The sequence below is a fragment of the Heteronotia binoei genome, chromosome 21 (genome assembly GCF_032191835.1).
Source record: "Heteronotia binoei isolate CCM8104 ecotype False Entrance Well chromosome 21, APGP_CSIRO_Hbin_v1, whole genome shotgun sequence".
Taxonomy (NCBI): Eukaryota; Metazoa; Chordata; class Lepidosauria; order Squamata; family Gekkonidae; genus Heteronotia; species Heteronotia binoei.
This window is the reverse complement of record NC_083243.1, coordinates 162,821,055-162,844,692: the sequence shown is the minus strand read 5'-3', so window position 1 is coordinate 162,844,692 and position 23,638 is coordinate 162,821,055. Positions and strand designations below refer to the sequence as shown.

The following is a 23,638-nucleotide window of genomic DNA, read 5'->3' as shown; positions in this document are numbered from 1 at the left end:
TTTCAGTCTGTTAGCAGACTCTTGAGACCCAAAAGGGGATAATATCACTAATGTTTTCTAGCACAGTGAACAAATGGAATGGACAGTACATATTATCTTCAAAACACACATATATTCATTGATAAGAGGCTCTCTCAGGGGCTGCAATATGCTGACTATTTCAGGCTTTCAGGGAACAGAATTGTCTAGTTATTTACAAAACATGTATAATCTTCCCTGTACCATTTACAAGGCAGACTGTTACAGCCAAGGACAACTTGTTCATTTAAAAAAAAAGAAAAGAAAACACACAACAGAATTCTGGAAAAATTAAAACTTGCTTCATAAAAGTGCCAGCTAAAGAGAGATGTTAACAGATATTCTTCCCTGTGAGCAAGTTATTGGCTTACTTTATTCTTTCTTAGAGTCTCTGATAATGTATTTATTTGGGATTTTTTCTTAAACACTTGAGTGACATTCAACAGTTACACCTTCCTCCTATAAACAGATCTAATAAAGCTCACCATGTTCAGTTACTGCTTGAAATTAGTATGCCTTCAAGTTCTAGAAAACTCTTTTACTGGCTTGAATAAGAAAAGCAGCTAAATAAGCTACATATAGAATGAGGCATCTATATTTGCTGAGAATTCTCAGAGCAGTATGTTTTTTTTTAAAACAAATCTTCTTCCCAGTTTCAAAGCATTTAAATATGAACTTCTGGACAAGTTAAAGCACAATTAAATGAACTCAGTTTTAAAATGGTTTAGCTTCAATCATTCTCCTATTTCTTTTCTGTGACCTTGTTAGGATGAGTTAATTACCATGATACAGCCACACACATCTCAGTTTCACACACACACATACCCAGTTTCACTCAGTTCAGAAACTGTTCACAATCTACAAATAAAATTGCTATGAAACAAAATGAACAGTGAGTAATCCTCATGGTAGCTCAGTTTTTAAACTGCTTGGAGTAAGAGAGGTCTTCCCACAGCTTCTCAGAAAATACATTTTTTTTTTACCTCAATTTTGTCAGTTTTTGCATCTCCCCAATACAGTTTGCTTTCTTCAAGATCCAGTGCCAAACCATTAGGCCACCCTAGAGAAGTGTTCACCAAGACCTTCCTCTCTGAGCCATCCAGATAAGCGCATTCAATCTTCGGATTTTCACCCCAGTCTGTCCAGTACATATAGCTGATGGGAACAGAAAGAAGATGCTTTCCATAAGCATCTATACACTCAAATAATCTATTAAAATATATTAGTTCAATTCAAGTTCACTTACTAGTGAGAAACTTGTTTCTATTAGCTGGTGTCAAAGCAGTTTTTTCAATCTATCCAAAGAGTTTGAGATCCATAAAGGAACAATAGTATCATCATGCTTGTCATTTTAAATAAAGTGCCAAAAAGACAGAAATTAAACTCAGCAAGCCTACTAAATGGCAGTTTTTGATTCTTGGCAGCCTCAAATGTATTACATTTGACAGTAACATAAAGTACAAATTGAAAGGACTATGAAGATTTCAATATAGAAACATGCAGCAGCAAGATGACACAGGCTGAGTATTTGAGTATTTCATATGTAACTTAGCTGGTTTTGTAGCTTAACAGCAAAGGTAAGGCTACCATTTCATTTCTGCTACATTCAGTAAAGGTGTGTAAGACTCACCCCATCACTGGATTGAGTACTATTGCTCTGGGTTCGTCTAAATTTTCAGATATTAAGATCTTTCTTGAAGTCCCATTCAACCGTGTAACCTCAATGCGATCTGTTCCAGTGTCAGTCCAGTACAAGTTTCTAGCCACCCAGTCCACTGCTATTCCATCAGGGTGATTTACTTCAGTTGTCACAAGTGTCTGGGCTCCAGATCCATCAAGGAAAGCCCGACGAATGGCTCTGACATCATCATCAGTCCAGTATATATAACCTTCAACAGGATCATAGTCTATTGCAATAGCATGCCTAATATTGTCTATCTGCAAAATAATATCAGTAAAGTCTGGCATATCCAACGAAATCCTTCGTAAATCTGTTCTCCTGGCAAGCAAAAGTACTTCTTCAGCACCTGGAAAAGAGAATTGCCCATAATCAATCAGTATTTTCCACAACGTAAATTTGGAACATACTTCCTAACAATGGAAAACAATGACTTGAGAAGTGTGCTGAAATTTTGTTCAGTTAGATCAGAAGTCCTCATTGTGGCACCCACAAAGACAACTGTGTCTGCTAAGCACACCTGTTCTGGTGCCCCCTGTAAGGAAAGTGGGAATGGCCACATGAGATTTCTTCCAGGGTCATGTAAAAGGGATAGCTAGATTAGCTTCCTGCAAAATGAAGACAGATGGGGTCAGATGAGAGTTTTTCAGCTTAATATGTACATTTATTTTGTACGTATGCAAGAAAATATTTTTATACACACACACTAGGAATAAAGCCTACTGTGGAAATAAATACAATGGGCTCTAGAGAGAGGCTCTGGGCGAGTGCCCCAGCCTTGGGCACTCAGGGTCAATTTGCCGTGGCATTATAGCATGACAAAGATCATGCAGATGCTGAAGCTCAGCATTCCTTCTTTCTGCAGTGCATTGTTTCTGCCTTTTCTTGTCGTATTTGGGCATGTGGTGTTTAGCATCAGAATGTGCTTGTGGCGTGATCTGTTTGGGGGTTTTTTTCTGACCTGGCATGGTTGTGTTATGGTATACTGTGGAGCACACACCTCAAGGTGGCCATTTTCTGTAGAAGAATTGATCTGATTTCAGCTTCCCTCCTCTTCCCCCCTACGCTTGTTGTTAAACAGTGCTTCTGTCTGAAATGCTGAATATCTACAATCAGAGGTATGCATAACTTCACACTATGATGTTATGTCATGCTCAGCTGCTTGCAACAACCATTTTGCGGCTGCACCTACCACCCAGTGTCCATATTCCAAAAGTTCTCAAAGGCTAAAAAACGGCCTGAGTTAGATAGTCATGTTAACAATCAAGCTGAACTTCTAAACCTGTCATGCATTTGCAATACAGAGACAGAGGTATAGCTAGTGTACCCCCAAATAATCATTTTTCTTGAGAACAAAAGCAAAGTATAGATCCAGGTGGGCAGCCATGTTGGTCTGAAGCAACAGAACAAAGCTGGAGTCCAGTAGGACCTTTAAGACAAACAAAGCACACACAGAGTTTGATTAAGTGTGCTTTTAGCACATGAAAGCTTACATTCTCAATAAAACTTTTGTTACTCTTAAAGATGCTCCTGGACTCCAACTTTGTTCTAAAGCAAAGTATGAATGTTTGACTATAATCTGGGAGGGTGGAGTTCAAATTCCATTATGCCATGAAGTTTGTTGGGTGACCTGGGGCCATTCACTGTCAGCCTAACTTAACTCAGAGGACTGTTGTAAGAATAAAATGGGAAAGGGAGAATCATGTATGTCTCCTTGGACACTGAGGAAGAGTGGGATAAAAATATGTGTTATGGAAACAGGTAGGTTCTTGTTGCCTTAACTGTTCTTATGTTGGTAAAGTGAAAAATAAACAATGCTGAGAAACACTGAGGGTGGGGGAGCTACACTTTAGAGATCATCATTCCCAAACACAATTTCTTCACAAAGCTATACTTAATAGAACATGTGTTTTTAAGAACTAATGTTTTCATCAAAAGGCTAAAATTCATATATTTAGACTTGCATAATAAAATTCTTCTAGTCACTTAGGTCCTGTTATGTTACACATTTCAAAGTGAAAACATACAATTAAGATTTCATTTAAAAGGATTATGACTTTATTTGCTAATACACAAAAAGAAATCAGGGGAAAATGTCTAGACATTGATGCCCCACAAAGTTGTTGTCCTTTCAGCCAATAGTAATTTTTAGTTTCTGTATACAATACACCTTCCCAGCAAATAATATGAATGTAAGTTTAAGGCTCTTTTAATCAGAAGATACATAAATATTCTGGCTCTTTAATTTTTCAGAGCTCTTTCACAGAATATTTACATGATGTGTCAATTTAGATACACGAACATACAAAAAAAAAACCATGGCAGGGAATATGTTTATACACACACATTTCTAGGAAAATCAGTCTTTCAGTTGGCACTTTCTGTTATGGTTGCACAAGGATTGAAAATAAAATAAAATAATTAAATTAGAAATTGTTCCTGAAGGATAGACTAAGTTTCAGATGACATTACTGGATCTCAGAGAAGGTGACTCTGGAGTCATTTGTATCCATAAAGAATGCATGTTAGTTGCTAACTCATGTCCAATGTGTTACAATCTATGTCGACATGTGGAAATAGGATGCTCATGATCCAGCCCACCATCAGAGGACAACAGGACCACATTTCCAGCGGACCAAAGGATGATAAATGAATGATAGCCAATGCATTCAATAACCTGAGACATCTCACACACAGGTACAGCTAGCTCTGCTAACGTTTGAAACAAGCTTTCTGATTTCGATAAAGAACAAAAACAAATGGGAGTTCTAGAGAGCCTGAGTATCCAAATGTAAGGGGCCAATATGCCAGTCAACTTTATTGATTGAAAATCCAGAAAGTAGAAATTCTAGGAAATAGGATGCAATCATTTGTTACACTAGGATAGTCATTAAGGATTAAAGTAAATAAAATGGCTCAAAGCAAACATGGCCAAACAAGAGATTAGGAAAAAAAGTTTATTTACTTTTCTTCCCTACAAAGGACAAATACATTCACTTTGACAAGCGATGTATGAATCCACTGGAAAAATATATTCAATGTTACAACCAACAGCTAAATACTGTGCTATTTACTATTATAAACCATGGTTTCTGAATATCTGCAATGAAAATAAGTCAGTGATCTATTTTAATATAATATAGATGGCAGAGAAAGAAGTTAAATGAGACTCCTCTTAAAGACGAAGAAGATATTGTATTTATATCCCGCCCTCCACTCCGAAGAGTCTCAGAGCGGCTCACAGTCTCCTTTATCTTCCACCCCCACAACAGACACCCTGTGAGATGGGTGGGGCTAAGAGAGCTCTTACAGCAGCTGCCCTTTCAAGGACAACCTCTGCCAGGGCTATGGCTAACCCAAGGCCATTCCAGCAGGTGCAAGTGGAGGAGTGGGGAATCAAACCCGGTTCTCCCAGATAAGAGTCCACACACTTCACCATTATACCAAACTGGCTCTTACTACTCCTTTTAACAAAAATATCGGACAAGCTACATAAATCCAGAAAACTAATTTGTATAATTTATTCAATTTGTAACTTGGATCTTCACAGAAATAGAACAGTACTGAAAAGATTAGCATATGGGAAATGCCCTCTGGATAATGATACAGGAGTTGGGCATGAATGCCAAATCCTTGAGAATCAGTGAACCTAACAATGGCGTTGCCACTAACATTGGTGGTTGCTGTGTCTAAATTCATGTTGTGCATACCAGCTTTGCAACTAGATCCCTGAATGGCTCCATTCACTAGCTTTCCTGACTCCTTCATGTTTATCTCACACCGGCATGTCACTTGACAATTCTCAACTCTCCCCCCATTGCAAAGCACACAAGACCAAAAAGACTGGATAATTATCATGATACTCTCTATTCACCCATGCCCAGTAACACCCTCAAAATCAGACAACTGGATCAAGAGCAAAGCCACATACAATGATCTGAAGAACTAACTCGATAGCAGGCTTACAGAATCCATCACAAGCTTATTGGCTTTCAGACTCCTGGCTTTACCACTCCTCCAACATGTTAAGTTCAATAAGTACCAGTATACTTCCCCAAGCCTATCATGCTTCACTACTGTACTTTAGCTGGTTTGCACTCAAGCATCAAATTTATTCATCCGCATACACTTAATTCTGCAAAGAGCTCAGAGCAGCAGTCAAGGGGTTATCTTACTACCGTATTCTCACAAAAATCTCTGATGTCTGTAAGACAAAAAGAGAGCAACCTAGCCATCCAGTGAGGTGAGCTTCAATATTTTAGCAGGGATTTGAACATGGCTTTGTGTCCAATCCTGTCTTAGCGGACCACACCGCCTGCCCTTCAAACAGAAACATAATGTTTGTGAGGAGCAATTCCTATTGTAGAATGGGACTCAGGGGACAGAAATAGAATGGGTACAAGTGGGAAAAACAGGCTGCTTACCTGTAATTGATTGATCTTCGAGTGGTCATCTGTGTTTTCACACTGATAGGATATTGTGCCTGCACCGATCCCGGTTGGTGCTTCTAAAGCTTTAAAAAAAAGGATTTTCCCACCCTTCCCTGTAGGCATGCACGGTGCCTCAACTGCGCAGGCTCACTGGGATGGGCACGAGGATCCTGCCAGTTCCTTCTGACTGCTGTAAGCTCCAACTGAGGAAAAGACAGAAGTGGGAAAGGAGGGCGGGTAGTGCGAATGCACAGATGACCACTCAAAGATCATCAGTTACAGGTAAGCAATCTGTTTATATTCTTCGTGGTCTCTGTGCTTCACACTGATGGGAGATTAGAAAGCAAGTTGCAGACCTACCTGGAGGAGGGTGCTGGAGGCTCTCAGATACGTGCTGCTTGTAACACTGCTCTGTCCACTGAAGCTCCTTGAGTGCATTGCACATCTAGTGCATAGTGCCATACAAATGGGGCGGGGGGCTGCCCAAGTAGCGGCTCTGCAGATGTCTGACAGGCTCTGGAAAGAACTTTCAGAGCGAAGACATGATGCTTCAGATCTCTCAGCCCTGAGTTCTAGCAGAGTCACTGCCACCCAGGGAGCAGGCTGATTGAGACTCCCATATAGCTCCCAGCCAGAACCTGGTAGCCTTGTGGAAGCAACAAGTCTATTCTCTGGCTTGCATCCACGCTCCTTCCTGATTCCTGATCCTGACCTGCTTGATTTCCTTGGCACTTTGACCTTGTGGCTTTTGGACACTGACTTCTGATTCCGGTTTGTGATTCTGCATTGGTGACTTGGCTCCTGCTTGACTTCCTGGACTTTGACCTTGGACTGGCTTTGGACTCCTGCCTGCCTGCACCCTGAGAACGTGACAAAGGCCTGCTGTTGAGCAAAACTTGATCAATCTGACTTTGGATTGCTTCTAGTGTAGCTTCCAGGCTGTTAGTTTCAGATGAGGCACGTTTTGATGGAGGAGTTGGCCTCTGTGACCTAGGAGCAGAACCGGTGCTGAAGGAAACTGATAAAAAGTTCTCAGTGACAGTTGTAGGAGCAACGGGAACCAGTGCTGTCTCAGCCACCCTATAGTGACTAGGATTCCTCTGGGCCTCTGAACTGAGAGTTTGTGAATCACTCTGGTTATCAAAAGTGGGGGAGGGAGGAGAAGAACAGGAGTCTCCCCTCCCATGGTATCAGGAGTCCATCTCCAAGGGACAGAGGTGCAGAAGAACTGGCACCTCTGTCCTGGTGCAGAAGAACCCTGCCCTGGTGCAAAAGAACCGGCACTTTCTGTTGTACCTGGTGGCGAACACGTCTATGTCAGGTTGCCCCCATTCCTGGAACAGAGGTTGCAGGTACTTCCAAATGAGTTCCCACTCATGGAATGATGCTCCCCTTCTGCGCAGGGCATCCGCTGTCACATTCTGTATGCCTGGAAGGTGTGTTGCTACGGGGTGGATCTGCCACCGAAGGCAAGACTCCCAAACTTCTATGGCCAAATGGCACAACCTGCACTGTACCACTCTGTTTGTGTAAGTAATAAAGAGCCATCATGTTGTCTGTGAGGATCAAGACTATGCAGTCTTTCAGGAGGACTTGGAAGGAGTGTAGGGCATATTTGATTGTCAAGAGTTCCAGAAAGTTTATGTGATTGGTCCGGAGGTGGGGTTCCCAGGGGGCTTCCACGCAGATACCTTGCAGGTGTGCTCCCCACTCCCATAAGGAAGCATCCATAGTTATGGTCTGGGATGGCAAAGGGATCTAGAACGGTGCACCCTGTGTGAGGCTGTCGATGTCTTCCCACCAAGACAGTGAGACTAGAACCTGACTAGGTAATGTGACTTTCCAGCTCTGTGCATGTAGGGTTGGTTTGAAGGTTCTGACAAACCATAGCTGTAGTGGGCGCATACATAGTCACGCATGAAGAAGGACTGCTCTGATGGCTGTCATCATGCCCAGCAGCCATTGAATCTGAAGGGTGGAGGTGTATTCTTGCTGACAAATTGTTTCTATGAGAAACAATAGCCTGTGCCCTTGTTGGGGGAAGGATTGCTCTGCACCTGGTGAAGTCAAGTATGGCCCCTATGAATTTTTTGTAAATTATGAATTTGTTTAGGTCCCTGAGATCTATGATGGGGCAGAGACCACCATCTTTCTTGAGGACCATAAATTATCAGGAATAGAACCCAGGATGGTGGGTATCCTGGGGGATCGGTTCTATGGCTTGTTTTGATAGTAGGTTGTCTACTTCTTGTAGGAGGACAGCTGATGGAAGGGTGACAATGAGTCCGGATGGAGGTGGACGCTGCTGGAATTCGATTTTGTATCCTTCTGCAATGATGGCCAGGACCCAGCGAATGGAAGTGATCATCTCCCAAACAGGTAAGTAAGAGTGCAGATGGGTGGGTGGGGTTTCTGAGGGACTGGCTGTGGTTGAAAGGGAAAATCAAAGGCCCTGTTTGGGCATTTTTGCTCCCTTTTTGTCTTTGCTGTTGTTGGGGAGAGAATTTCGATTTGGAGCTGTATGAAGATTTAGGATGGCTCTGTTGTAATCTAGAGGACTAGGACTGCTCAGGTGACAATTTTAAGTAGGGTTTCCTAGACCAGGATTTGTTCCAGGACTTGAGTTTGGTGCGGGAAGAGGAAGCAACTCCTAAGTTCTTTGAAATCTTGATGCTCTTATCAAGCTCCTGGAGGACAGTGTCTGTAGTAGAGCTAAACAGACACCCTCAAATGGCAGGTCCTCTGTCCATGTTTTGGTATCTTGAGGGAGTGCCATGACCCTAAGCCCGGCATGCCTTCGCAAGGTGACCACTGTAGCGAGTGTCTTCACGAAGACGTCTAGAGAATGCTTTGTAGCATTCACCTGTTACTTGGCCACGAGCATTCCTTCTTTTTGGATGCGTTTGAGCTCCTGCCTCTTGTCCTCTGGTAATGATGGTAGGACATCCAAGATTTTTCCCCAGAGTGCATACTGGTAATGAGCCATGCATGCTTCATAGTTGGTCATTTTGATGCCTAGGGATCCTGCAGAGTAAATTTTCTGGCCAATGGAGTCTAACTTCTTCCCTTCCTTGCCCGGGGAAGAAGAGTGGGTATGTTTAATTTTGGATGATGAGAATATGACCACTGAATTAGGTTTGGGATGGTTGAACAGGAAGCATGCCTCTGATTCCTGTATTTTGTACATGTGGTCTGTTCTTCTGGATGAGACTGGTGTAGATGCTGGTTTCATCCATTGAGCTTTGGCTGCCTGCAGGAGTACAAAGGTCATTGGTAGAGCTACTGGAGTCAATGCATTCTTCTGTACTATATCAAACACCGTGTCGATGACCATAAATTGGGGTTGTGAGATGGGTAAAGAAAGCACCTGAGCCATGCACTTAAAGTCCCCATATGCTCTGAGGTCTTCTGACGGGGAGACTGGGGCCTCCTCGGCGATGTGTTGCGGTGGGGATGGCTCTGAATCGAAGTCCAGCAGGTCTGGCTGTTTGGTATCGGAATCTGTGTTGGAATGGGATGTTGAGGAGTCGCTTTCCGATGGCTCTGCCAGCTGTCGAGGTGATGTTTTCGGCTTCGACGGCCAGGGTGGAGCTTTCTTGGGTTTTGGTGGAGCCGGTGCCGCAGGAGTTTTCAGTTCTTGGGGCTCCGGTGTTTTGCGAGGGACCCTGTGGCAAGAATGGCAGGAAGCCACTGACCAAGTGTCCCAATCCGGTGGGGGGCATGTAAGCCACGGGAATGCAGGAGGCATAGGGTATGCTCCGTAAAGGTATTGCCACTGTCTCTGGTCCCAGCTGGATAGTGGGGGTGGTGGCAGAGATGGTGGAGGAGGAAGTTCCTCTACCGGCTTCGGTACCGAGGGCTTCCATGGTTGGTCAGGTTGTCTAGGGAGAGTCTTTTGTGGGTCCTGACATGGAGTCTTCGGTTTCGGTTGTGAACTGCTTTCTGCTCCCGACGAGATGGAGTTCAAGGTTTGCTGTGTAAGATCGATCTCGAAATCCAAGATGTCTTCCTGGGTTTGGAGTTCTGCTGCTGTCAGCTGACAAACAAATGAATCTAAAAGTCAAAGAGGCAATAGAGTGTTTTGGGGGATTGTGCCAAACGAGGTGGTCTGTTTACTTGTTTGGCTGTGGGGGCTCTTCATGGAGTCCAGGTTGTGGTTCTTATCCTTGTGCCGTTTATGCTCTTTACCCTCTTTGCGTTTTTTGGCAGGAGTGGAGGTATCTGAATCAGTGGCAGAGATCAGGCATTTCGGCACCGATTGGTCAGCATTGGATCCAGCTGGCATCGAGAGCATCGATGTGGAAGGATTCGACATCGAAGTGAGACCAGAGTTCAACTGAGACGCCATTGAAGGAGCAGTAAGTACAGCCTCCAATCAGGAGGTGCAAAGTTGCAGTGCTTGGTTTTTCTGAGTTTGGCGGGAGAATTTTGCACAATGGGTGCAAGTCTCCGGTTTGTGGGCTTCCCTGAGGCAAAGGAGACAGAAAAGGGGCTGTTGGGTGGTGGAAGTTTGCGGCCAGACTTTTTGCAGCACTTAAAACACCCTCAGAGCTTTTCCATGGGACTTTGATGTATTCACACTCCATTCTCAAGCATGACAAGTCAAAGGATGCTGGCTCCTCCCAGGATGTCCTAGTATGGGCTGGAGATCTCCTGGAATCACAACAGATCTCCCAACTAAGGCGATCATTTTCTCCTTCAGGTTGCCAGCTCCAGGTTGGGAAATTCCTGGAGATTTCAGGTGGACCCTTGGGAGGGTGAGGTCTGGGGAGGGATGCAACCTCAGCAGGCACTATTGCCATAGAGTAAACACATCAAAGCAGTCATTTTCTCCAGGGAAAGTGATCTCTGTCATCTGAAGAGCTGTTGTAACTCCAGACAATCTCTAGCCCCAACCTGGAGGTTGGCAAGTCTAATTCTCCTAGAGGAGATGGCTGTTCTGGAGGGTGGTGCAGGAGGGATGGCAGCCTGTGTGCTCCTCGGAGCCCATCAAAGTGCACACACCAACATGCCACACGCAACCCTCACCTTCCAGGTCTGCACAGACCAGGAAAGGGGAGGAGGGAGGAGGCACCCAGTGACACCCCTGTAGGCCAAGTGGCACCCTAGGCAACCAACTACCTGGCCTATTCCTACACATCAGGCATGTTTATCTGCCCTTCTGTCCTCAGATTTCCCTTTTACTCTCCTCCCCAGCAACCTCTACTACGGAAAACTATGGCCCAGTTATCGGGTGCTGGCCACTGGGCAAGGCCAACCTGTGTGGTAGGGAACCCCTCAAGGGCTTGTAGGGTGGAATCTCACTTCCCCCTATATCCTCCTACCCACACTATTTCCTCTATCCCTCCTGGAAACTCCCATATCCTCCCCCACCCCCGCCTCATTCTCTGCTTCTCAGCCATTCACCAGCCTATCTTTTAAATGCCTCCCATGTTCAGCTGTATTTATTATTCATGTCATTTATCCCACATTTCTCCACAGTGGAGACCAAAGCAGCTTATATTATTCCCCTTTCCTCCTTTTTATCTGTACAACAACCCTGTGAAGCAGATTAGGCTGATGGTTTGTGAATGTTCCAAAATCACCCAGTGAGCTTTCACAGCAAGATGGGGATTCAAACCTGAGTTTCCCAAACCTAACTCAGAGGTATCAAACTCAATTATTATGAGGGCCAGAAATGACATAAATGGCACTTTGTTGAGCAGGGTCACGTGTGCCATAAGACGTAAGACAAGGTACTGGAGATATAAACTTCATAAAGATTATTTCAGATGCTGAACGGCAATTACAAACTTGATTGGATTAGGTGTGATATGCAGAGTAGTATGCATAGAGATATCAGCATTGGTTAATGAAGAAGAAGACAATGACATTGGATTTATATTCCACCCTCCACTCAGGGTCTCAGAGCAGCTCACAATCTCCTTTATCTTCCTACCCCACAACAAACACCCTGTGAGGTAGGTGGGGCTGAGAGGCTCTCTCAGAAGCTGCCCTTTCAAGGAGAAGCTCTGCGATAGCTAAGGCTGACCCAAGGCCATTCCAACAGCTGCAAATGGAGGAGTGGGGAATCAAACCTAGTTCTCCTAGATAAGAGTCTGCACACTTAACCAAACTGGCTACACTAAACAGGGGGAGGTGAGACAGGAAACCTAGCTCTCAATTTGGTCCAGGAGGATTCAGTCCAGGAGGATGCAAAGTATAAATAGATATGAGTCTAAAGAAACGGGCAGTGACTCACAAAAGTTCATACCCTACCACAAATTTTGTTAGTTTTTAAGGTTTTACTGACTCTTATTCTTTCTACTGCTATCAGAACCCACAACATTCAAAAACCCGTGGGGGGACATTTTAATGTTCCAGGATATTCACTTACTGACCTAAGAGTAGCAGTTGTCTTACAAAGGAATTTCAAAGAGAGATTAGAAGAACTACTGAATTGTAACTGATAATGAAACTCAAGACAATGCATCCCCCTGGACTGAACTGAGACCTAGGCTGCTTCTCTCATTACCAATGTCTGCCATTCTCACTTGGCTTCTGAAATCACTTCACTATCCAAGATATAAGGACAACTGGACTCACATTCTAGCTATATCTAAAGAAGTGACCTGCCACAAATTTTGTTAGTTGTTAAGGTGCTAATGGACTCTTGCTCTCTTCCACTAATAAAGATTGCAAGCTGTGCTGTTAGATTTATTCCCCTCCCCATCTGCTAGAACCAGAAAGGGGAATCTCATCCCCCCCCCCCCCACACACACTCCTCATTTTCACTGTGCTGTTAACCTTCTTTTTTCACTGTATGTTAGAACTGGAAAGGAGGATCTCTCTCTCTCTGGCTCTTTTACTCTCTTCCCTCCCTCCCTCCCTCTGAAGAAGTGTACTTGCATCTGAAAACTTATACCTGGAATAAAACTTCATTGGTTTTAAAGCTGCCACAGGCAGTCTCTCTCACCCCCCCTCCTTTCCTCTCTCTCTCTCTCCTTCACTCTTTCCTTCCCCCTTACTTCATCCCCAAAGCAGGAGAGCCAGTTGTTTGTGGTACATAGGAGCCCTGCAGTGTCTGGTTCTGGCTCACAGGCCATATGTTTGACACCTTTGATCTAATTGCTGCATTACAGTGGCTTTCATCAGGTGGCTGTTGTTGGAACAGTAAGAAGCAGTTAGGACTAGGTGAGTCATGCAAGTGAGCTGGTATCAAGTTACCCTCAGGTTGCTTCCAGATCTAAGGTTGCCAACCTTCAGGGGGAATCTGGAGATCTCCAAGAATTATTTTTGCCATCTCCTCGGCATGGAGCAGGTATCACAAGGGTATGTGTTTGTGAATAGATGTATTTGTGAATTTCCTGCATTGCACATGGTGTTGGACTAGATATCCCAGGAGGTCACCTCCAACTTTATGATTCTAATTACAACTGAACTCCAGATGACAGAGATCTGTCTCCATGAAGAAAATGACTGCTTTGAGCACAGATTCTATTGTGTTATATTCAGCTGAGGCCTCTCCCCTCCCCAGACTCCATCACAAAATCTCCAGGAATTTCCCAACCTGGAGCTGGAAATCCTAGGCCTGATTTCAGTCCTCATTTAGAGGCCAAAATATGCCTGGAAAGGACCCTGTCCCCTCCCCTGCCATTTTACTCACTGAAACCCATCCTGGAATCTGTGCTTGCCTAGTAACAGCCACAGAGGGAATCCATTGCTTAAAGCTACAGGCGCTCCTTTTATAATTTTGTTTTTTTTAAACCCCAATGTTTTTGGATTTCACATTTTCTTGCAAACCTGAAGTCTCTTTCCCTCTCCCTCTCCATCTGCAGAAAGATCTGTATTGCCTGTTCACACCTCCAGTCACCAGATTTAAATATTCTAAAATTTTGCCTACTTGGATATTAGTATATAGATAAACAGTCTAACAAACCTTCTAATTGCAACCTTCTCATTGTAAAAGCACATCTTACATACAAATTCCAGTATAGTTTTCATACTAAAGCCTCTTTCCCACCATGAAGAAAATACCTCCCATTAAAAGTGCCCTTTTTAGACGTTTACTATCACCACTCAATCCATGCAGCTGCAGACACATGCAGATTCTATTTTCTACCATGGCATTGAAACTGAGCTTCATGAAATTCAGATTATGGATTCTGTATAGTGGAAGTAATCAGTAGATCTGCACACTACTAGGCTACAACATCAGAAATCTCCTTAGAAAGTCCCAGAAAGTACTGTAGTCTGAGAATACCCTTAAAAGGAGAAACTAAAATAGGGTGATAGTTCTGGGGAAAGTTGCTGATGTACACAAATGAGATTTCCATGATTACACTCAGCTATGAGCATCACAGCACATACTTACAAAAATTTGTCAATGTTATTGAAGACGAAGGGGCTTCAGGTGTGAGCGGGGGAAATTTAAGCGCCAGGAGGGATGGGCTGAGGCTGGGCTCAGGCAACACAAATGTAATGCAGAAAAGAAATAAATGCAACAGATGAAGAATTCAGAGGTCGAGTACACTCATCATTTCTTCACACTGTAAAAGCCACAAACTGGAAGAATGAATCTGGATGTTGCTTGCATGTATTTTTTAATTAATAACTTTGTAACTTAGGTCTAAGGAAACTTCTGCAAGTATTAATGCGGCAGCCACAGACCAACAGGTACCAATTAGCATGGTGGTGTTAGTAGGAGGCTACTGAAATTGAAAGAGGGTACTGGTTGCCTTTTTTCCCCTGGGGGAGGGGGTAGATGGTGAAACATCAAAATTATTCAGACCTATATTTTTGTTCTACCTCCTGGCTCCCTTCTAGCCTTCTGTGCTTCCTGTATACAAGATTGGACAAAGCATTATAAAATCAGTAATCTACCTGAGAAACACTGAATAAATCAGCTTATTTCTGAAATATATTAAACCTAGATTACAAAGCAAAAAGAAAGTGCTATGGGGGCACATCTCCAATTTAAGGTAGCAAGAAAGGCACATCTGGGACCTGACTCATCATGAACTGAAGACAGCTGGATCTAGCTGCTGTTGCTCTGACCTCCGTTCTCTAAGGCAGCAAATGCTGGAATCACACCGCCTCAAGCCATGGTGAGGCAAAAGAACAAACACTGCACAAATTGTACTACAAGAAGAGATGACTGCTTTCTTCATCAAGAATGCGTTTTCAAAGTCTTATGAAATACAAAAAGAGTAAAAACGAAAAAGAACAAGTATGGGGCATTTTCACATGAATTCCATTTAAATTATATCTGAAATACACATGTATTTTTATTACTGGCTCTATTGCCTTCCATTCTTCTCACAGACTAGGAATTCACAATTTCACGAAGATATTCAAACATTTCAGCATTTATTTTAATTAAGGGAAATTCATGTTTATATAACTATCAAAAAATTTCACACTAGCAATGCTGTATACTGCGCAAATACAAAGCTGCAATGCCATTTCCAGGGCATAAATATGATTGGTTGCCAGCTCCAGGTTGGGAAATATCTGGAGATTTTGGAGGTGGAGCCTGAGGAGGGAGGGGTTTGGGGAGGGGAGGGATTTCAGGGGCGTATAATACCATAGAGTTTACCTTTCAAAGCGGCCATTTTCTCCAGGTGAACTTAGCTTTGTTGTAATAGATCTCCAGCCACCATCTGAAACCTGAGAACCCTACCTGAAGGCAATACTGGTGGGAAACAACATTAAAAAATTTACAGTGCAATCCTAAACAGAGTTACTCCAGTCTAAGCCCAATGAAATCAATGGGTTTAGACTAGAGTAACTTTTGTTAGGACTGCACACTGTCAGGTCCCAAAGAATTGCCCCACGTCTTACTGCAGAGCTGAAGACACTTGAAGGTCATCTAATCCACCACAACAAGTAAAACTGATTGCATATTTTAAAAATCCTTAAAATATTAGCTCGTATCACATCCAGATGGTTCAAGTAAGGCGGCTCTCAGTTCCTCTCATGGAAGAACAAATCCTCCAAAAACTTCAAGACCACCAGCCAATTGGTGCTGGAAAATTCCTTCCTTAGCCAAAGAGGGAATCCAAAACATAGTGCACTTGGTTTTTGAAAGTTTCTCTCATCAACTATTTGCCAGAAAAAACAAGAAAAGGAATGTATATGTAACATCATATGACTTGCTCATTTAGCATTGAAAATGCACCAATCCCTCCTGATTAAAAAAGAGTGCAAGAAACCTGGGATCCATTTATGTTTTCCATGCAGAAGCAGCCTGGAAATTTTTTTAAAGTATGTGCTTATTTCCTCTGCCTCAACCATCCCCACCCAAATTCTAGCTTGTGGCTTTTTTCCTTTTTCTTAAAAGTTCAGTTTTCAAAAAAGTCGATAAAAGTCTAACCACCTCAAAAACCTATAAATTTTAATGAACACCATTTAGGAACACTTCCTAAACTGTAACAAAATTTGAAAGGAAAATGAATGCACAAAACACAAGTGTTGGTGCATTTATCTGCAATCCCTAAATGCTATATTCTCGTTTCATAGTTAGCAAGAAGCCATGCAGAAAGCAGACAAGAGAGGGTTTTATGTGGGCATTTGATGGATTTGTAGCTGAGGTAGTATTCTCTTTAATGCATTAGGTTTATATTTTAAATGCCCACGATAGATGCAGCATTTCCCAAGAGTGTTGTTTTCTCCTACTGTTATTAAAAAATTCATGTTTTAGCTCTGAAAACAGCAGCTGCATTCTGTTTGCAAAATTAACTTCAATCAGAGTTGACAGCAGCAAAGCAGTCCATCTCATGGGCTCAACAAAGGCTGTTTTTCATTCTCAGCCTTGGCCCACTTCACATCTGACAAGTGACAAGACATCTATAATACAGTAACAAATGCTCCAATTTATTCACCCAACCTAAACAAATGTAGACAGCACTGGTTGCCTTTACTAATCCATGCCACAAAATGCCCTGCTATTCCTTTTCCATTTGTCTGTCTACTAATCAGAACAGAACAGAGCTCTATTGTGGGATCTTATCTAGCCCTTTCCCTACCCCCATCATGACAAAACTGCTAACTTCTAACAAATACAGTTTTGCTGGGAGTGACATGAGGTTAGGAGATTAGCAAATCTTAAAACTTAGTGATACATCTATTTAGAAATTAAAACAGAATAAAATAATAAGGTTGAGTACAAAGCTACATTGTACTAGACTCTTAAGCACCTATCACATTTTTATTAAACCCAAACAATTTACAATGCCATTCTAAGAACAGTTATAACTTCCTAAATCCAAGAAGAAATTAAGTTACTTTCAGAAACAGAATAAAACAGCTAACAGGATTCCCTGGTGGTGTTTGGAAAGATCACTGTTGCAGATCATGAGAAGTGCAGGGGAAAGAGTTACCATACTAGTTAATATTCTTGTCATGAATCCAAGCAATAACAACATTCAGTTTTTTGTATTGACATACTCAAAAAAAGGATATTGGCTGTTTATCTCATTACATATACTAAACACATTTTAATGTATTTTTTCCTAATGCCAAATTAGAATGTTTATAATGTATGCTACATGTTTAAAAGTAAATTAGGTGGACAGGAACAAAACTAGGAAAAATGTCCTTTGTTTAACTCAGACTTGTAAGCATTAGAGCAATTAACAAACAGCTTTTATTACCGTTTATTGGTTTCCCACGCAAATGCTATCCAGGCCAAATGTTCTTTCAATTTGTTAATTTCCCTATTTTGCCATTAGAGTGCCGGATTTACTATTGTGCTTAGGTGTACTTAAGCACAGGGCCCTGTTGGCCAGGGGGCCCCATCCTCCTTCCAAAAATTTTTCAAAATCCTGCTGAAATGCATTAAAACATATCTCCATCAATTCAGCATAAGCTTTTGCACATATTAGTAACCTAAAATCAGACTGATCTACTTAAAATATTCAGATATAATGAATTTAAAGGCTGCTCCATATGCGTAACTTGATAGCAAATAGTGAAAATAATTGCAGTTTTAGCAAGAAAAGCTCGTCATTCAATATCAGAAAAGACATTGAACGATTCAGCATAAAATTTTACACAAAATATAACATATTAAAAATATTGTTGTATTCATGAAAATCTCAAGTTTAGTGGCTAGCAGCATTCAATTCATAAATGCAGTCCGCCATGTGTGATGTTTTCCTGTTGCCTAGTGCGAGCGGCAATATCAATTGGTGGTAGGGGGATACAGAGGGTAAGGGAGAGTATATGTGCCTGTGAGCACATGTGCATGTGAACGCTTCCGGTTATGTGCCACAGACAGCAACAGTTTTTGAGCTGTTTTCTCGAACAGGTGTGTGTGTGTGCTTCTCTCTTCTATCTTCCTCTCTCTCCCTCTCTCTATTTGTGTGTGTTCTGTTCTGTATGTGGGTGTGCATGTCCATGCAGCGTTTATATATGCAGATGGATTTGCCTGTGGTCTACACAAATTTGTTATATCTGAAAAATTGAAGTAGATCACCCGGATTACAATAGCGTACAATGAGTTATGTATGTGTGTTGGAAAGTTGTGTGTAGGGTACGTTCTATCAGTGGGTGAAAACACGCTGTTCACGTGATGTGAATTGAACAGGACCTCCGCTTAGATGAGCTATGAATTCCAACAATATCAGAAAACAAAGACGAGAGCACTGAACTTACGTATATTGAGTGTGTATATATACACACACACTCATATATAATTGTATTTATTTATGGGTTAATTTTTAGTTACCTTTATTATTACATACTTTAGAATTTTCCATACTTTAGAGCTTCCATACCACAGTTTGCCTTGACATTACCCGCTTAGGAGCTGATAAGACGTTAAACACCAACTCTCTCTCTTTCCAGAATGAATCCAGACAATTGAAATTAATCCTAACAATGAGTAGACGATATGAAAGCGGTGCAAATAAAAGAAAACATCAAAAAGAGCAAAAAGATATAATCAAACATTTAAAGCCAATCACATCATTTGGCTTTGCATACCTGAAACAAACAAGTTCAACTGCAGATGCAGAAGATTCGGATGCATTACTTGGCACCCAGGAACATTTGTCAGTAACAGTATCAGTGGCACCCAGAAACATTTTTTAGTAACTCCAAGTATCGGTGAACCTTTGTCTGTAAATCCAAATACCAGTGCCACCCAAAAACATTTGTCAGTAACGCCAAGTACCAGTAGATCCACAGACACAGAAGCTTTAGTTTCCCCCGCCAAATGTAAAGAAGCGAGTGTTTGCTCTTCTACTGATTTCATTGTCAAGAATGATGTAGGTTTATGGACCACACTGAGCGATGAAGAAATTTCATACTGGATAGAGAAAGGCCCTTTGGCATGTCAACACTGGGATGGACCTTTCACAACTTCGAAGAGAACCTACAAAAACCAAACTTGTTCTTGCTCAAGAAGTTTATTCTTCTCCACTAAAATAAATGGAGAAACCGGGAATGGCTAGTATATTCTTCAACAAAAGGAAAAGTCTACTGCTTTGTGTGCAAACTTTTCTCAAAATTCTCTAAGAATGTTTCTTCAACTACAGCTCTAGTTTCTTCAGGATTTGATAACTGGTCTCCTCCTCAAATTATTAAGACCCATGAAAACTCAAGAAGTCATATGGACTCTATGTTGACCTACTTAACAAGAAAACGTGGTCAGACACCGACAACAAAGCTTGATGAGCAAATCAAAGCAGAACAGGAATACTGGAGGCATGTACTTCAACGAGTGATGGCAGTGATTTGTCTGTTGGCAGAACGTGGATTGGCTTTTAGAGGAGATGATGAAAACATGGAAACTTTCTCAGTTTGCTAGAATTGACTGCCAAATTTGATCTCTTCTTACGTGCCCACGTAAACCAGTATGGAAATAAAGGATCTGGCCATCCATCATACCTATCCAAGACCATATGTGAAGAAGTTACCCAGCTAATGGCTAAAAAAGTTCTTGAATAGTGAAAGATATCAAAGAAGCAGGGTATTTTGGGGCGTAATCCAGGGGGGTGGGGCAGAAAGTCTTTTGGGAGTAGACAAGCTGGCACGTGGGCACAGGAAGGGTTTGTGCCGATGTACGACTGGCACCGTCCCAGCAATGAAGGGTCCCGTGGGCGAGGGGATGCCCAAGCGCAGCGATGCTTGAGGGCTGCGCCCGAGCGTGGGCGAAAGTGAGGCAGAGTGTGGCGTTCAAGTGGAGGAGGGGGTGGAGTTGGGGGCATGGCCAGGCTTAGGTGGCTTCCTGAGCAGTTTGGCCCATGACACGCCCTCCCCAAGAGGCACAACTTTACACCTGCAAAAATGGTGGCGTGCCCCATAGGCACTCGTTAAAACCAAAAACAAAGGTTGCCTCTGCTGCTGCGGAAGCTTGCAAACCCCTTAGGGAGCGCCGTGATTGCCTCGCCAATCCCCTCACACCTCGGGCTGATGAGCCCCCTCCCCAGCACCCAATCACGGTCTCTCCTCTCCTAGAAATACTTCCGCTCTGGCCTCGCACAAGTCAGTTGTTAGGAAGAGTAGCGCGTGGCGGGAAGCTCTGCCGGCGAGCTCCCAGCAATACACTTAGAGTGAGGGATAGGCAGGCACATTGGTGACAGGTTTTGCACCTCACGGTTGCTTTGACAGTATCTTTGAGCTGAGAGGGGGAGAGAGGGGTCTCTTCCCTGGGGCTAACTGCTCTTATTTCCAGGTCTCCACAGGTTCTGGGCTCCCGGAGGCTCTGCATGTGAGGACAGTCACCCATGGCTGGGTAAGTTCCACTGCCCCCCCAGCCTCCCCCACTCCTCGCTTTCGACTGCTCGGTGTGCAAGCGTCTCTGGCACTTGAACCAGGCAGTGGGCTCCGGCAGGGGGAATTTGCTGACCCCGCTCCGCTGTGCTGCAGCCTGCTCCCTTCCCTTGGTCTGCCCTCTGCTGCGTTCCCAACCCCTGGCAAGGCACAGGGTGTGTGTGTGTGGCAGCTGCCCCACTGCAGGGAGGTGGGTCAGAGACTGTCCCTTTAAGAGAGCACCCAGCTGAAACACAGCCTGCTCTTCCTACCGCCGCCCCTGCAGGTGCTCTTGATGTCTATCTCTGTTTTGCAGGTGGGTCTCCAACACAGAGGCTACCGCATGCGCTGCTCCACCACCCCCCACTCCCTCAGCTGTTTCTGCCTGCCGCTCGGAATGGAGTCCCGCCCACAGCGAGACTGCCAGCGCACCGCATGGAGACTGTTGCATTCTGTTCTGGAAAAATAAAGACTGAGCTGTGCCCTCTGTTGTCTCTCCTGCTTGGCATCTGCTACATGTTCCCTGGGAAACCCCCCTCCTCTGTCAGTAGCCTCTCCGAGGGAATGCCTGGGAGAATGGGCAGACTTGGTTTTGGGGGGGGGGGGTGGTCTATGAGCCGCCACACTGCTCCCCGTGTGGCTGGACAGGGGAGGGGAGTGCCGCCCCTCAGCCTGCCCGGGCTGACAGCCTACCCAACCCCACAGGGCTGTTGTGCACAGGGCACTAAGGGGGGCTGATGAAGTGGACTGCGAGTTCTGCGGCTGATGCACTCGCACTCTGACTTCTGCGGCCCCTGGGTGAGGTGTTCTGTGCACATGACAGGGGGCATCAGGGCAGCACAGGGGGTCTCTGGGTGGGGGGGTGTCTGCTGCTGGGCTGCTCACTCCCAGACACACATGACAGCGAACTTCTACACTTGGTACTTCCTGCTTTTCTGCCTGCCATTGACAGTCTCTCTGACAGCGAGAGGGTGTGAGGGGATTGACGGCTTCTCCATGGTCCTGTGCAGGCCTGTCTCGCCCCCACCTCCACCTCGCCACCAAGCCAGGCTTCTCGTGCGCGCATGCCTAGCCTCACTCCTGTTCCCTCCCTGTGTTGGTGGGCCGTCTCTCCTTTGCCTGTGATTGTCTGCCCATCATTGGCTCTGTTTTCTGTTTGGGGACAGGTTGGGGATGGCTATCAGCCTCTCTGGGGCCACCTCTCCCCATCCCTGACTGTCATGAGCCGCAGTGCATGCACCAGGACTGGCCAAAGGGTGGGGTTGGCTGGCCCTCCCCTCCGGCTGCCTCCGCCTCCTTTCTGTGCCTCCACCAGCGGCATTGCCATGGCAACCATCTCCCTCATGGCAAGCTACACCTCTCCCCTCCCCACGCTCCAGTGTGCCGAAGTCCTCAGGAAGTCTACTGTGACGTGGCTGGCCGCCCCTTATCTCTGGATTGGGCTGTTAGTGTATCAGCCGATTCAACACCTGATGTTTCCAATGTTGATCAACTCACTGTAATTGTTAGATATGTTTCTCCCCTTGATGGAATACCAGTTGAATGATTTTTGGCATTTATTGAACTGACGAATCACACGGGTCAAGGAATGGCTGAACTGATACTGAACTTCTTTGAAGAACTTGAAATTGATTTCAGTAAATGCAGGGGTCAATCATATGACAATGCAGCTAACATGGCTGGAAAGTATAATGGCGTTCAACAGAAAATTCTAGAAAAGAATACGTTTGCAAAATTTATTCCCTGTGCTAGACATTCCCTAAATCTGGTTAGAAGAGCTGCAGTTGATTCTTGCCTGAATGCAGTGAATTTCTTTGCCATGGTAAATGAACTTCATTGCTTTTTCTCCGCTTCTATAAGACAGTGGGCAGTGCTGAAAAACATCTTGCCACCAGAGACAAAAGTTTTGCAACATTTATCTGACACAAGAGGGAGGCCCATTCCAGAGCTACGACAGCCATCAGTGAAAGCTATGCACACATTGCTGAAGCACTCAGTCACATCCATGATGATGACACTGAAAAGGCTGATACTAGATGACAAGCTCAAAATCTTTTGCAGAAAATGGAAGAATTTGAATTTGTGTTCATGCTTCATCTATGGACAGGTTTACCAGAGCAGATTCACAAAGTAAGTAATGCCCTTCAAAGTGCACAGATTTCATTGACCACATGTGCAAACTTCTGCAATTTGTTTCCAGCACATGGGAGAATTTTGATGAAATTGAGGAGCAAGCAAAAACTACTCTACCTGATTTGGAGGTAAAAAATTCTACCTGGTTTGGAGGTATAAAACTCCAAACACAATGATGGCAGTGCAACTGAAGCCTTGGGTGAAATTCCTCCAAGAGATAAGTTTAGGATACATTCATTATCCCTGTAATTGATGCTCTTCACTCAAATTTGGAGAGAAGAGCTACTGTGTACAGGAGTGTTGCTGACAATTTTTCATTTTTAACTGATCTGCAAGCAACGAGGGAACAAATTCTCCATGGTGTCAAGAGAGTAGAACAAGAATATCCAAAGGATGTTGATCTCAATCTTGTTGATGAATTCTTGACTTTCCACTTGTACGTCAAACAGGCTCATGTACAAAAAGAAAGTTTCAGCCACCAAGACATGCACCAGATAATAAAATAGGGGGAAAAATCCAGGCTGCTTTTCCAAATGTGGAAGCAATTTTCAGATTGTTCCTGTGTTTGATGGTAACTAACTGTTCTGGAGAGAGATCATTTTCCAGGCTGAAAAGGCTCAAAAGTGATCTTCGTTCAACAATG

The 23,638-nt window shown here is 43.7% G+C and overlaps 1 protein-coding gene across 1 annotated transcript in view; it reads right to left on the bottom strand.

The window, feature by feature from the left end:
• Positions 1 to 23,638, bottom strand: part of LRP5 (LDL receptor related protein 5) — a 182,958-nt gene that overhangs the window by 77,001 nt on the left and 82,319 nt on the right. The window contains exons 6-7 of the mRNA XM_060262966.1: positions 1,649 to 2,045; positions 1,002 to 1,173 (exon numbers count right to left, since the gene is read on the bottom strand). Coding sequence (XP_060118949.1) covers positions 1,002 to 1,173; positions 1,649 to 2,045 — 569 coding nt within the window. The remainder of the gene's footprint in view (positions 1 to 1,001; positions 1,174 to 1,648; positions 2,046 to 23,638) is intronic.